At 41.6% G+C, this 15,839-nt stretch overlaps 1 protein-coding gene across 5 annotated transcripts in view; it reads right to left on the reverse strand.

The window, feature by feature from the left end:
• The window catches only part of dclk2a (doublecortin-like kinase 2a), a 50,582-nt gene that overhangs the window by 20,876 nt on the left and 13,867 nt on the right, over positions 1-15,839 (reverse strand). For all 5 annotated transcript variants that reach the window (XM_034086116.1, XM_034086102.1, XM_034086094.1 and 2 more), the window contains exon 2: positions 14,205-14,542. In XM_034086116.1, coding sequence (XP_033942007.1) covers positions 14,205-14,542 — 338 coding nt within the window. The remainder of the gene's footprint in view (positions 1-14,204; positions 14,543-15,839) is intronic.

Here is a 15,839-nt window from a genome sequence, read left to right on the forward strand (position 1 = left end):
CACACACACACACACACACACACACACACACACACACACACACACACACACACACACACACACACACACACACACACACACACACACACACACACACACACACACACACACACACACACACACACACACACACACACACACACACACACACACACAGAGTATGGAGGAGGAGTGCAAGATGGCAAAAGATTGTGGGCAGATGGATCCTCTGAGGGAGATTTGGGGGCTGACTCAGTGGGGTGTGTGTGTGTGTGTGTGTGTGTGTGTGTGTGTGTGTGTGTGTGTGTGTGTGTGTGTGTGTGTGTGTGTGTGTGTGTGTGTGTGTGTGTGTGTGTGTGTGTGTGTGTGTGTGTGTCAGTTGGTATCATGAACACTGTAATGGTCAGGAAATACTTAATTACTACTACAGAGCATAAACAATCTCCACAGTAGAAATAGGGTGGTGTGAAATCTGACAACAAAAATAGTAATGTCGGAACATTTAAACCACAACAAAATATAATTCCAGTATAGGCCTGAGGTACACATTCATTAATAATGAACAAGACCCTTCGCATGACACTTCTGCATGTCCTACATTCGGAAGCATCAATTAAAAATGAAACAGGAAGCAGTATCCATAACATGCTCATGAATAATACATAAACACCTTTCCTGGCCTTCATATGGTCTTTGTCTAATCTTCTGGTGGCCTCTTTACATGTCAACAAATACAAATAACCAGTGAAAGTAGATCAGGAGAGTTAATATGTGTCCACACTGAGCTGTGGTGAGTATCAATGGTTTGACATAGCTTGAATATTTGCCATTCTTTGGATGAGCTCTCCCTCTGGAATCTGGCAGCTGATCGCCACACCATACTGTCAGGGCACAGGTGTTAGAATCACCATGGCAACAGCCCACAGGGATAGTCCGGTGTCAAAAATTGACTCTGGTGTGGCGAAGGATGTGATAATGAGAGACTTTTGCATGCAGATATTAGATGATATGTCTCCCTGACCTCTGACCTGTGGACACACATGTCTGGTGCAGACATCATCATGTTCACACTGTGCTGCATTCCTTTCATTCACTTGATGGGCTGCGTTGGTATGAAGCACGCTGGTCGTTTGTTAGAGGACAATGTGACACTGCATGACAAAGGACTGCTGAAGTGAGCATTGTCCCCTGGCAGGAAAATCTCCTACAGTGGTGACATCTGTCGTCAGAGACCGACAGCTCAAACATTGAGAAATACGCCACCTTGCTTTAAATGTAAAGATTTATACAATGTTTATATTTGTCAGTTAAATAAAGCGCTACAGCCAGCAACCAGTTTGCTTAGCTTAGCTCAAAGACTGGAAACAAGGGCAAACAGCTATCCTGTCTCTGTCCAACTTTTACTAAATCTAACTACATGCAACAGTAAAGCTCACAAATTCACCTGTTGTTTAAACATTGAAACATCTAGCTCGAAATAAATGATATATTTGTTCCCTATTACAAGGTTATTTATGTGCCAGGCTATAACATCCTACAGTTTGTCTTGGTTGCCTGGCAACAGCTTAGGGATAAAAAAAGAAAAGAGTCCAGCACATAAATCCCCATTACACGTTAAAATGTAATTTGTGTTACTGATGGAGTCAGATTAGCAGTTTTACCCTCCTGTTAGTCTTTCTGCTAAACTAAGCTAAGCTAACCATTCTCTGCAGCAGCTTCAAATGTAAGGGACACAAGATTTGTATCAAATCTGGCTAATAAACTGTCAATAAGAAGAAAGAAAACACAAAACATTCCCCAAAATGTGACGCTGTCTACAAGCTAAGTTCTGCATTTTCGTTTCTGAATATAAAAAAACATTGACTAAATCCCCTCACATTCATTTGAATTGGTGTTGCTGCAGGACATGTTGGCTCAACACCAACTGAGGCAACAGGCTTATTGTGGAGAGATGGAAATACAGGGCTAGAATATTGATATCTTGTTTGAAAGAGCCCCTGGCTGTAATCTAATTTACTTTCACCTCGACACACACCTCTCTCACTGCATGCTAGCACTGCTGTGGCTGTGATAACATATATTTCAGCCTGCAGGCGATGCCAAGGGGAAGGCAGTGAAATGGAGACACATGTCTGAAAAGACCCAGGTTTACAATAACCTTATTAGGATGACTGTATATACCTGAATAAAGAAGAATAAATGCTTCGAACAAAATGTGTTGTTTGGTCAAAGGTTTTTCTTAAACATTATCAGACTGTATGTGCAGCAGATCATTTGGATAGAAAAAAGGATTGTATGAATGTCAGATTGCATTGCCCATGATTCTTCTTGCTCTTGTCAACCACGGCCAACATGAACAGCCATTGGCCCTCCATCACAAGAGCTGTTCTTCTAGGGCTTGTCTCGGCCAATCGGTGAAGTGTTATGTTTGCAGGGTCCCGTCATTGGCTGGTTGACGTGTCTTGAGGCTAAACTGAAGTTTGCCCTGTGAGATGCAACAACCCCCCCCCTCCTCTTTTATGTCTGGTCTCTTGCTCTCACCATCAGTCTGTGTCTTCTGTGATGCATGCTGCACATTCTGCCCTGCCACGCTTGGCAACAGAGGAACGACAGGCCGAGGGCTTCAAGTATGTGTGAAGGTGTCAGACGAAATCAAGGTTTTTAACATGCATTTAAGAAATGTAATCTAAGTTGTTTTCAATCAAACCAAAATGGGCAGTAGGTTCTGATAATGGTTGTCAGTGGTTTCAACCAACGTAATACTTGTGTGGTTTGGATTTTCAAAGCATGAAAACAAACCAAAACATCTATTATCCAAATGTATTCCAAACAATGTAGTTCAACTGTGGGACTTGTCTTCTCTTGCTCCTAAGTCAGGGCTTTGTTCCGAAAATAAATGTCACACACCAGCAGGTGGTGAAGAATCAGGGCAGTGGAAAAGACAGTGACTGGCTAAACAAGATACACAGAAGAAGATACAAGCTCTCCTTATGGCTGACAGGACAACAGTCACAGTAATCATTGGGTACCATCAACCCCTTATTGCTGCTCATCACACTGAGCAAGAGACAAAGTAGGCGGTTTGAGTCCTGAGGGAAAGACGATTGGAAATTCAACCTCTTGGAAGTTCAGCCTACACAGCACTCCTGCTAAAACAAAGGAATTTACCTATCATGGTATCTAGCATTATTTACCTACTCTTGGTTGGTATTATAGAAGGGTCATCAAGAGTACGCCAGATTTGTTTAAATTATCGAAGAAGAAACCCCAATGTTCCCAACTGTTCTCTATGAAAGTAGCTAGCAGCACTAGCTCCAAAGGTTTAGGGCATTAATACGCCATTGAAGAGTCTGCTGGATCTAAAAGCTGCAAAAGTCCTTCTATATGGTCAGAAAGTTGCAACAGTGAAACATGTCCTTTTAAGCCTTTCTCAAAAGCCACATGGTTATCAGGTAGGTAGAAATTATACAGTCCTGTGACAGACATATACCAGCATTTCCTTTCAGAGCATATGATTTATTGTATTTCTGTCAGGATGTAAAGAAAATGTAAACAAATATAACAACAACAACAATTCTACATTATATTACCCACTCATGCTTTAACTCTCCCATAAGTACTTCTAACTCAAGACTATCCAGATAGCTAAATACGTATACAAGTCACCATGGTGAAAACAGGTTATTAACCCGGTTTGAACTCTTACTAACAGACAGGAGCTGCTCCCGGAGTCTGTTTAATACTTGTGGATTAGAGCAGTAAATCTCAGACGTGTGAGAAAGCCAAGACAAGGCAGCGGCTGCACAAAAAGGAGCACTGAGACATCTAACACCATCTTCATTACCTCACTACTCTAGAGTCCAACTCTAACAACTCTAGTTGTTACAACCTTCCAAAGGCTGGAACAAACAGGGAGGCCACACAGAGTTTAATGCCAAATATATATTTATTTAACAGATTGTTGAAAAACACCTCTGATGTATAATGTAGTAAGAATCAGACTGTCAGTAGTGTGAGCAGTGTGTGAGTGTGTGGAAGGGTGTTGTAGCATGTTGGAGGGTGCATCAAACCTAACACAGGCTGTAGGCTGAGGTTGCTGCAGCATGCCAGGATCTGAATCAGAGAGATTGATCCTTGCAGCTGGGCAACCTTTATGACCTGAGTGCAGCCTTTGATACCGTGAGCCACAACATCCGGCTCACCCGACTCCAAGACATCGGCATCGAAGGTACTGCGCTCAGGTGGCTCCAGTCATATCTCTCCGACAGATCCCACTTCATCTCCCTCAATAATCACTCCTCTGCCACCGCTACAGTCAACCAAGGTGTTCCCCAAGGCTCAGTACTCGGCCCCCTCCTCTTCATCATCTACATCCTCCCCCTTGGTCAGATTCTCCGCCACTACAACCTGGACTTCCACTGCTACGCCGATGACACTCAAATCTACCTCAGCACCAAATCCCTCCATAACCCCCCCCATCACCCACATTGAATCCTGTCTGACTGACTTGAAATCCTGGATGCAAAAAAACTTTCTTAAACTCAACAGCAATAAAACTGAACTCCTCCTCATCGGCTCCAAATCCACCCTCAGTAAAACCCCCAACCTCACACTGACCATCGATGGCACCCCTGTTTCCCCCTCAACCCAGGCACGCAACCTCGGGGTTATATTCGATCCCACCCTCTCCCTTGACTCCCACATCCGCCAAGTTGTCAAAATCTCATTTTTCCATCTCCGCAACATTGCCAAAATCCGTCCCTATCTTACCCGCCCCGCAGCTGAGCGACTCATTTACGCCTTCATCTCCTCCCGCCTCGACTACTGTAACTCCCTCCTATACGGCATCAGCTCCACCTCCCTCAGTAGACTCCAGCGTGTTCAGAACGCAGCCGCCAGACTTCTCACCCACACTAAATCATGGCACCATATCACCCCGGTCCTCAAAGAACTACACTGGCTTCCCGTTACTCACCGCATCAACTACAAACTCCTGGTCCTTACCTATAAAGCCCTCCACCATCTGGCCCCCCCGTACCTCACTGACCTTCTCATCCCCTACCATCCTCCCCGGACCCTCAGATCCACCTCGGCCGGCCTGCTTTCCACCCCCATTGGCAATCTCCGGAGCTTTGGAGACAGAGCCTTCTCTGTGGCCGCCCCAAAGCTCTGGAACTCCCTCCCCCAAGACCTCCGTGAGTCCGAGTCCCTCACTCTGTTCCAGTCCCGCCTCAAAACCCATCTTTTCACCTCTCTCTATCCGTAAAACACCCCCCCACTCATTTTCGACCTCCTCCTGACTGCCACTGTGTTTTGTTTTGTTGTTTTTGTTGTTTTTCTTAGTCTGCTGTCTACCTGCCCCAGTCTATCTACCCCCCCCCCCTCATATTGTAAAGCGTCTTTGGGTACTATAAAAGCGCTATATAAATCCAATATATTATTATTATTATTAGAGTCACAACATTGGCTGCATTTAACATCCGAATTCAAGTTGCGTTCTCTAAAACATTCAACAGAAAACGACAGAAAATAAAGTGTCTCAAGAAATAATAGCTCAGTGAAGGCGCTGAAGAAGAACCAGCAGGATTTTTTTAATGCATAAGAGACACTTTATTTTACGACACTGAGGGCAAAACATTACAGAACAATGGAGCATAACTTTAAGTTTCCAGTTTCCCTTTATTTGTTAACCAATTTATGGAAACTCAAGGCAGAGCAGTGAACTCTCCCTCACATCCGCCACTGGCTGGTTAGCCTATCAAATATTTCTCAGCTGTCTGGCTCTCGCTCTCCTCCAAGACATATTCACACAGAAGAAGAGAGACATTACTGCACATAACCTCAGGCTGTCTGAACGCACACGAGCGCTGAGCTCTCTACTCTAATGGAGCTGTGCAACTAGGGAAGAGTGGGAGCAGAAACCAAAACGTGCGCACACAACTTTTAGCCCAAATGAGCCTCAGTGGAGTACTCTTCTCATTTAGACAGCACGACTAGCAGTATTGCTGAGGTGCTCAGAGATCCACAAGAGATGCATCAAATGTGGTTTTTAACATGATACGCATTCTCCAATTAAAATCTAGAATATTGCAGCACTTAAAAAGGGGCTAGTAGGCAATAAATGCTCAAAATATAATTATCTGCTCCAGAAGAAGTCTCCACTGATCTACATTCATATCAATGTAAATAGTATATCACGTTTGTACTTTGAAAAAAAGAAAATAACCTCATTAACATAAACATCAACACTCCTAAGCGAGGAATTATACCTCATGGCAACTAAAGGATAGATGCTGTTTAAAGTGCAAATGAAAGCCAGCATCAGCATCAGCACTGGGGTACAGTTGTCAGGATCACTCAGACTCACAGCTCCTTCATCACATCAATCTGACAAAACTTGCTGAGGCAATTTGGGCCTGCTTGAATGATTAAACTCAAGTAGACAAACAATAGTGTGTGGGCTTGGATCTGAATATCATGATGTCAACTCTCCTGTTAAGGCTGCTGCAAAGAATGGATGAGGGCCAGACTCTGGACAAACAAAGCATAACAAGTAGTTGAAACCACACAGCACACAATAGATGTCCCCCCCCCTCGTGTGTCGCCATGTGCTCAGCCGACAGCCCCGTGACCCCCGCCCCCCGCTCTCTGTCGTCTGCCGGCTTTTTGTTTCCTGTTTGTCAATGCAGAGTATCAGGCCCGCACTTGTTCAACGTTGGTCAGGCACTTTTTTGTCTTTATAAATACAACGAAGTGTGTTCGTAATGCCCACCAAGACTGCTGGGAGAAAGCATTGAGGGTGTGTGTGTGTGTGTGCGTGTGTGTGTGTGTGTGTGTGTGTGTGTGTGTGTGTGTGTGTGTGTGTGTGTGTGTGTGTGTGTGTGTGTGTGTGTGTGTGTGTGTGTGTGTGTGTGTGTGTGTGTGTGTGTGTGAGCCATCTGCTAGGACAAGAGACAAGAAAGCGGGGTTGGGGATTTTTAGGATTGTATCTCCAAAGGCCAGACAGCAGCACCATTATTCCAGGTCTTCATCTTTTTGATTCCACTGATTTAGTTTCTGACTTACACTAGACCCCAAATAAAAACAAGGTAGATCAACAAGGGGGGAAACATTGATAAATAGCTGGAAGATGAGAAATATAATTATGTGGTAAATTCCAGATAAAATTCCTAATTCTGATTGGCTTGAGCGTTGTTAACTTTTAGTAAGTGGATAGTTTAACTATGACACAGGTCTGTTTTTGTTAATTAGTTATAACTGATTCCTTAACGTATTAACCTTTAGGTACAGCTATAAAAGGTGAGGCTCAGCTTAAGAGCGTATAGCTTTTGTAATATGTCTATCCAAAACCAACAACCCCAAAAATCCCCACCTCATAAGCCTGTGGTTGGAGGCCCAGGAACTTGTATTATTTGCAACAAAGATGCATGACACAAATCATTAAAATGAGCTTGAATACATTGGGCAATATGTTGGCAAATAGTTATGGTATAAGTAGAATAATGCTCACCAAACACTACTTGAAGTTCAGACAGTAAAAACGTAAGGAGTCCACGCTGAACAGAAACTGAACCTGGTCGGATGCTGTCACTGCGCTGGCGTCAGATGGAGCTGTATGCTAATGACTGCGCAGAACAATAGGTGAGTTTCATGGCTGGTTGACCTGAATGGTGGCGTTTAATCCAGACTTGGCCCTGAAAACAGCTCATGACTGACAATCAGATGGAGCCTGTGTGGCCATGACCCCAGCTACTGAAACAGGGACACTAATCTGTCTATAACTGCTTGCAAGTTTTTACGGTCCTGCAATGTTCAGACACCTTAGTGAATGTAAACCCTCTAACTGTTGTTCCTGCTAACACATGCACTGTAACACTGTTTGAGAGTATTGGGACCAGGAGGCCATCATCATTAGAAGCGTGTCATGTGAAATGATGCTTCTATGTCACGCTAACCGACACCCACCTCTCTTACGAATGTGTATGCCCCCAAAACCCAGCAATCCATGCACCATGAACAAGCTAGCTGTTATCTTTATGACGTGGGGATCAAATGTGTGTGAGACTCTGGGGCTGAATTCACTAAAGCAAGTATGTTATCTTACCAATACTATGAGTACTTCCACTTTTAATGTTACTTAATGTTCCATGCAAAAAAATTATCTCGCAAAGTACATAATATGAAATAAACAAACTTATCTAATAATGTCAACAGATTGATAATTCGGCAGTAAGGCACACATTTTAAAATGCTTTTGGGACAACAAAAGTTAACATTTATAGAAAAATGTGTGACAGTACAGGCTTGAAGATGCCACTTAAGATAAGGGAAGTCTGTCAGTATTTTTTTTAATGTATTCTCTACTTACTGCACTGTTTTCTGTAAGAAATGGTAAGAAAGAACTGTGCATTTTATATTTCTAATTGGAGTTTGTTGAGAGTAGTCCCCTGCATGCTGCTGCTACCCACAAAATGATATGCAGCCTGATAAACTGCTGCAGTATCGAGACATGCATGTGACCTTCAATGTCTGTTAGGCACACTGTATGCATGCAGAAGCATTTACGCACTTGCCTCTAAGAATTACAGACCAACAAATGGACACAACTGAGCTACAAAAGAAAACCTAGTTAAACCCACCACAGTGGTGTGTTGTAAAAAAACAGCAGGACTGTCTTTCATCATCTAATAATGCTTGTGCACATTTCAGTTGTGCATTTCTTTAGTTTATTATAGAAGATACAGTATGCCCACCCATGCCATGATGTAAACAAACAAACAAAGATATTCCATCTGACTTTCCAGTTATCAGTGCCGAGTCCCATTTCCTCCCTACGCTTGCTGTGTGTTCAGAAAAGGTCTTTATAGATTTCAGGGAGATGAGCATGTAAGCTCTCAAAGCTCAGGACTGTTTCAGTTCCTGGTTAATGGGCGGACTGGCTGTCATCCTGATACCATCACTGAGTAAAAAGCATTGGGAACATAGGCCATTGTATTTTAGGATGTTCAGGCAAATGTTTTTAACGAGAGACAATCAATGTTTAAGTTATGTAAATGTTCAGGACATACAGTAGCTGTAATCTATAGTTTTATCACTACATGTTTGTTTCTGAAAAAAAAGTAATGACTTGATATGGATGTAGTGCGCTCTTGCTAATTATTCCATTGATGTTAAAACCACACGATGAGTGCTGGCCAAAAGAAGACAAATATAAGAGGAAAACTTTTTTGATTGCAACCATTTTTACATTACATTACATGTTAGACGCTCTTATCCAAAGCGACTTACATACTCAATATTGTGGACAATCCCCACAGGAGCAATTTGGGGTGTGAGGTGTGTTGCCCAGGGACACAACGACATGCTGACTGCAGTGGGGTTTGAACCTGTGACCCCAGGTCCACTGATCCCAACACCAAGGCTCTATCCACTGCGCCACACGCATTAAGTACAAGCAGAGGTGGCTATATGTACGGTGGTCTACTACAGCATTCAGTTCTTTAATTTCAGTGTATTAAGTGAACAGCTCAGAAGGCTTCAGAATACCTCAATGATCTTCAAGAACTATCTGATTTAAAAATGGTGTCATCATGCTTTAATTCATCCGCGACAAAACATTTGTAGTGTAACAAATAGACAATGAAGATTAAATTAACAAATGCTATGAATCCAAGATTGGGGAACTACGAACAATAACAACGTATTATGGGATAAAACAACCAATGTTATCGATTATTCCCTCACATCAACCACAACAATGGGATTTCTGCTTAATGCTATAATGTACCATATTGACCGAATGTTTTAATAGCAGTACCAAAGACTGGCTGACATTGATTATGTGTTAAGGTCAGAGGGGGCTTAAGGTTCTTTTGGGTAAAAGCAAAGGCAGGGAGATATCCTGTACACAGTATCCAGTTTACCACAGTATCCCTGCACGTGCGTGCGTGTGTGTGTGTGTGTGTGTGTGTGTGTGTGTGTGTGTGTGTGTGTGTGTGTGTGTGTGTGAACCTAATGTTGCCATGGAGAAAGTGACCAGAGGATCTCATACATTATAATGCAGCATCCTTTCAGTTCTAGGTGTTTCTATCCCTAACGCGAGGATCATGTAACTGAAGTGGGAATATGAATTTGTAATGTAATTACGGCAAACAGAAGTGTTGTCAGCTGCTCTGCAAAGTGGGATAAATAGTCAGGGTGCTAACAAGGGGGGCAAACAGGCACTCGAGAGACTGGGGGCTGGGGAATACGCTTTGTGTCCATTCACCCTCCTTCTCTGGCAACAACCCTCTTCTTCTTCCCTTTCTACCTTCCATCTTTTGTCAACACGATTCTCAGTCAACCACTCTGAGCTGACAGCAGTCTTAATGTGCCAAGGTGTAGACGGTTCAGTGCCGGGTCGCTGCAGCTTAGTGCTGCTGTTCAGGACTCACACAGGATAATCTATCCAAGAGTAAAACTGTGTCCTATCTCACTTTCCAAATGTGACATTCACAACCACCTCACGTCCCGATAGGCCAGCTATGAGGAGGAGAGGAAAGACAAGGGTTAAGATTTCTCTCCTTACAATTCAATACGTTCACTTCCTCCTTTTGTTTTATCTTCTTCTTTCTACAGTTCCATTGACGGAGCTTAAATTATTCATAAATAAAAAAGATAACTTAGCAAGTACTGGACCGTTAACTGCTCCCCAAATTACTGAATGCATCGATTAGACAGTATGTAAAACAGGGGTTTCTCTGAACAGCAGCAGCTGATTCGGCTGGCCCTGATAACCAAGATCTACAATTAACATTCAGTCTGAAGAGCATCTTTGATTCGAGCAGGGAGAGTGGACAGAGACGTATTGTGCACTCACACACGCATGTCCCTGAATACAAACACACCTGACAGCTGCACTTTAACGCTCCCTTCCAGCTTATAAGTCTAATTATCCGGTGGTGGCCAGGGCCCCAGTGGGGGGCCTCTGAGTGTGTGTGTGTGTGTGTGTGTGTGTGTGTGTGTGTGTGTGTGTGTGTGTGTGTGTGTGTGTGTGTGTGTGTGTGTGTGTGTGTGTGTGTGTGTGTGTGTGTGTGTGTGTGTGTGTGTGTGTGTGTGTGTGTGTGTGTGTGTGTGTGTGTGTGTGTGTGTGTGTGTGTGTGTGTGTGGGAGGGGGCTGTAGACCGGGTGGCTGGGACCTGTGATTTGATTTTGGAGGAGCAGATGGCAGGCTGCTGCTGGAAGGCATGTTGAGCATGTGTGTGTTTGTGTGTTTTTGGGTGAAGAGCCTTACTTTTTAGGAAATAATATGTTTGATAACATACACATAAAACAAATGTACAAAAGCACTGGTATCTACACTTAAGATTAACATTATTTGTGACCATTTGTGAATACATATGATACTAAGTCACTGTACACTTCCTATTTCTTTCATTGTACGATGCACTTTTTCACACATGGACAACCAAACATTAGGAACACCATTCAGTTCAACATTAAACAAACTACAGTCCCCAAGATGACGAAGCAGTTTAAAGTCTAAACATTTACTGGATAGAGTCTGTCCCTCGCCTCCAGTCTCGGATGCTGTATGCTACAGTAGTTCTACTCTGAACATGCTGTAATTGGTATCGATCTTCCAGTCTGACTTGGTCTGACCCCCCAAAACGCCAGTGTTCTTTCAAAGGAACTGACACTAGAAAACGCCCTTCTTTAAAACAACAAATGTATTTGATTGTGTTTGTTTTTTTAAACACTGTTCCATTTGATGTATAAGAACACATATTTATGAGATGGATGTCTTTGCTTGCAAGTGAAACCCATCTAAAATCTGAATTTAAGGGAAAATTATCCTATTTGTTTTGATAGATAGATCTTTATTTGTCATTGTACAGGTACAACGAAATTACAATAGACTCAAGGTGCCAACACGCAACAACAAGACAATATAAAAACAACAAGACACTATAAAAACAATAAATGGGACTTAAAAAAAGGGAATATGTACATAAATAAATAATAAATAAATTAAATTGCACGATTCCCCTCGTATTTGCATTGTAACAAAGCTTTTCTTAGCTCATAAAAAGTTAATGTTTTTTGGACATACATGATTTTTACAGAATAGCGACTACTGTACATGTGGGAAAGAGGCTTCCAGCCACCAGTATGGCACCACAAAGGCTGTGAAAAGAGGCTTATCAGTAGAGAGGATTCATGACAGAGACATCCAAACAGTCAAGCTGTTAGATTATTGAGACAAGTTACGTTTAGGAGACTGTTAGCTCCTCTTCAAGCTGAGGGGCGCAGAAGCTAATGTTTTCCCATTCAATTCTCGAAGAAGGCAATACGGAAAAATACAGTAAAGATTATGTTGTCAGATATAACAATTTATTTTGTCACTGGCAGTCTAAAAGCCTCAGCCCTTGTTAAATAAAACATCTACTGACTGAATTGACTGATACTATCATAGACAGGATACTGTCAGGAGTCAAGCTCTGGTGTCTGGATCACGTTACAGGCTTAATGGGTTAAACCTCTAAATCACACTCTTAATTTAATTATGAGAACTCCTGTTGAAGCCAAGAGAGTCAAACGATTCTGAAGCAAAGAGCCCGTTTTTAAGTAGTGAATCATACATACAGTAATGGCACAAACACACTCACTGCCTTTCCAAAGGCAGCTACTGCTACTGGTTAAAGCTCTAAATGGCTGATTCAGCTAAAGTGACAGCTGAAAAACTAGAACATATTTGATTATTAAAACACAGTCTAACCTAATAATACTTTCTTGTCACTTTATACGTTAAGGCACTATTTAGGCACAGGATATTACTTAAAAAATTCAAGAATAGTGGAGCTGTATATTCTTAAATTTGATTTATGAAAACAATGCAGTTATAGAAAGGGTGCTTCCTCTCAATCTGTCTAATAATATGCTAACCTTTTTGGTCAACAAGTGAATTGGAAACTCACAACATAGGGAAATAATGGAAAAGCTAGTATGATACAGATTACAATAAAAATGTATCCTAGGTACCATAGTAACATTTACTTGAATGTACCCCGTAAAGTCCAATGAAACTTTCTTCATAGCATTACAGGGTGTGAAATGGCTGGGAAGAACAGCTGGTCTGCACAGCTGATCAAGTTGGTATTTACAACAGATGTAAATTGAAAGATAAATGCTTTATGTGACAGATATGGGACTGAAATAATCACTGGAGAATCAAAATCAGATTCTCACAAGAAACATAACTGTGTGCAGCTGTGGACAAAGCATATAATTGGACATTTTTTGTTTTAGCACCTTGTTTTTGACCATATCAATCCCTGACATTATTTACCATTTTAATCTAATTTGAAGTCTTGAATACAGCTGTTATTCTATTATCTGAATAATGGAGGAATAACAACAATTCAATAAGCTTGGTATTTATTAAAATATGTGTTTAACTACTGGGGGAAATCATATCAATGTGCATAAAATCACATACATTTTATAAATGTGATTCTGTCAGACCCATGGACACGTTCATCCCCTGAAGTCTCAAACAAGCCTTCATACCTCCTTAAGGTTACCAAGTGTTCGCACACAAGCTCCTTCATTTCCAGTTTATTTTGACCCAGTACTTTTGTTTGGTTACTTACATTAAACAGCTTTGCCCATTTATCTATCCGACTATCCAGATGAGACAGCATCATATCATCAATCTTTTGAATTAGGGGCACCATGTGTTCAAACTCACCTCGTCTCATGACACCAGAGACCCTAAATGAGAATTACAGATGTAAATAATACTATATATGAGTCCCAGGTGGATAGGCTTATAGTAAAAACAGTCTGATGGCTTAATGGGATGGCAAGGTATTGAGGAAACTGTACTGATGGATATAGCAAAACGTAAGTGTATTCATTAGTGCCTTGTTGAAATAATCGTGGCGTGTAATTATGTATGGATGATTAAATGGGGGGTAATTACCTAGACTGCTGACACAGCTGAAACCTATAAATCACAGCACTTTTTGGAGATGAAACCTTTGGCTAAAAAGCTCAGCTGCTCCATCTGGTTTTCATATGCACCCTATCCAATTTCACCTCACTGAAAACACAACTCCTTCCAACTGTCAATGACTTCATCGATATTGGCAAGAAAGAATAACTTGTTTTTCCATGAGTTTGGTGATTACAAAAGCTGCAATAATAATTTAAACTAAACCAAGCATGCATTGTAAGAGACTCACCTGCTTGCCCTCCAAAGTGTACAGCCTCCTCACAGCTCCAGAGTCCAGCTTGATAGCGTCTGTGATGTCAGTGAGCACCTGATCAAAGGAGTGAGCCGTCTTCTTGTTGAGCAGCACCCGCACGGCTTTGCGGGGTTTCACTCCACTGCGGATGACTGTGACTAGTTTGGGTTTGATGAAGTCCTTGGACTCACGCTGCAGCTCGCTCTTGGACGGGAGGAGACAGGAGAGGGAGCGCGATGTGCCCGTTTTGCTGCCCACGGCCCAGTTAGGGTTAACGTTCTTGTTGTAGTCCACTCGTCTGAAGGGCTCGTTTGAGGCACACACATAACTCTCACCTGAGGGAAGAAAGAAGGTGGTAGAGTTGATCTCTTGTCTTCAAATACCACAATATTTTTGACCCAATATCTGGATAATGATATTGCAACAATAGGTTTATGTTAACTATACTGTAAGTGCTTTCATAAAATATTTACACAATGAGATATAATAAATCATCGAGTCATTTTGATCACTGAATTAGTCAAAACAGATTATATACAATTATAAAACTACATCACTTTACTACACTGTTTCCTATAAAACCAGAAAAATACAACATTTAGGCCATAAAGAGATATCCAAAACACAATAACCAGTCATTTATCCTAACATCTTATATCGGTATACTGCCGAGCACTATTTACTAAGTTCAAGAAATTCCAAAAATGTGTTTTAAATTAAATATTGGAAAGATCCCACACACATACTGCACATACTTTGGATCAGAATTAATCTGACATGTTGGGTATGCATATGCATTATGCAACATAAATGTCCACGTGCCATATGGGAGTCAGAGGGACAACAAAGAGTTAACATTCCTCAGTAGAAACAGAAAGGCGCATTGAGAGGCCGGGCCAGTACCACTGTCCTCTCTCCCCTTCAGCTGCCGAGCTGCTGCGTTGGCCTTCATCCAATGCAAAGCACTTTGTTTTATCTGCCAACCTTACATTCCACGTTTTAACAAGCAAATGTTTCCCCTTAAGAACAAAGTAATGTGACGAGTACAGGGCCGAAACATGGAGGAATGTCTGGTGATTGTTTTGAATGCTAAGTGTTGTATGAGAAACTCAATGATGTTCCACTCTGAGTAAGACAAAATAATTTCTGTTCATGCTACCTTCATCACAAAAGTATTTACCACATAACATGGATGTCTCTGAGAATAAACTTCTGCTTAACAGACACTTCACTAAGCGTACAAGATACTCATGTTCTAGCAAATATCCACGGTTTATATCAGTGAAGATATTTAAAGGGGAGTCAAACTCAATTTCTTCACGGGCCACATCAGCATTATGGTTGCACTCAAAGGGCCGGTTGTAACTTTAAGACTATATAAATATTTAACATATATATCAAATAATGTATTATATCACATTATTGCCTCTGCATTGGATTATTATCGGATAGGGTAATACCTTCATAATAACTACGTCTGACAGCAGAAGTCTAGGGCCAATAATTGCAAGTCTCTTCAGTAAGAATGTCACAAAATGATTTAAAAAGAAAGGCCACATTTTGAAAAAAAAGTAACATTTTGAAAAAAAAATCAAATTCTGAGAAAAAAAGTCAACTTTGAGATGCATTGTG

This window comes from Pseudochaenichthys georgianus, chromosome 1 (genome assembly GCF_902827115.2).
Source record: "Pseudochaenichthys georgianus chromosome 1, fPseGeo1.2, whole genome shotgun sequence".
Classification (NCBI taxonomy): domain Eukaryota; kingdom Metazoa; phylum Chordata; class Actinopteri; order Perciformes; family Channichthyidae; genus Pseudochaenichthys; species Pseudochaenichthys georgianus.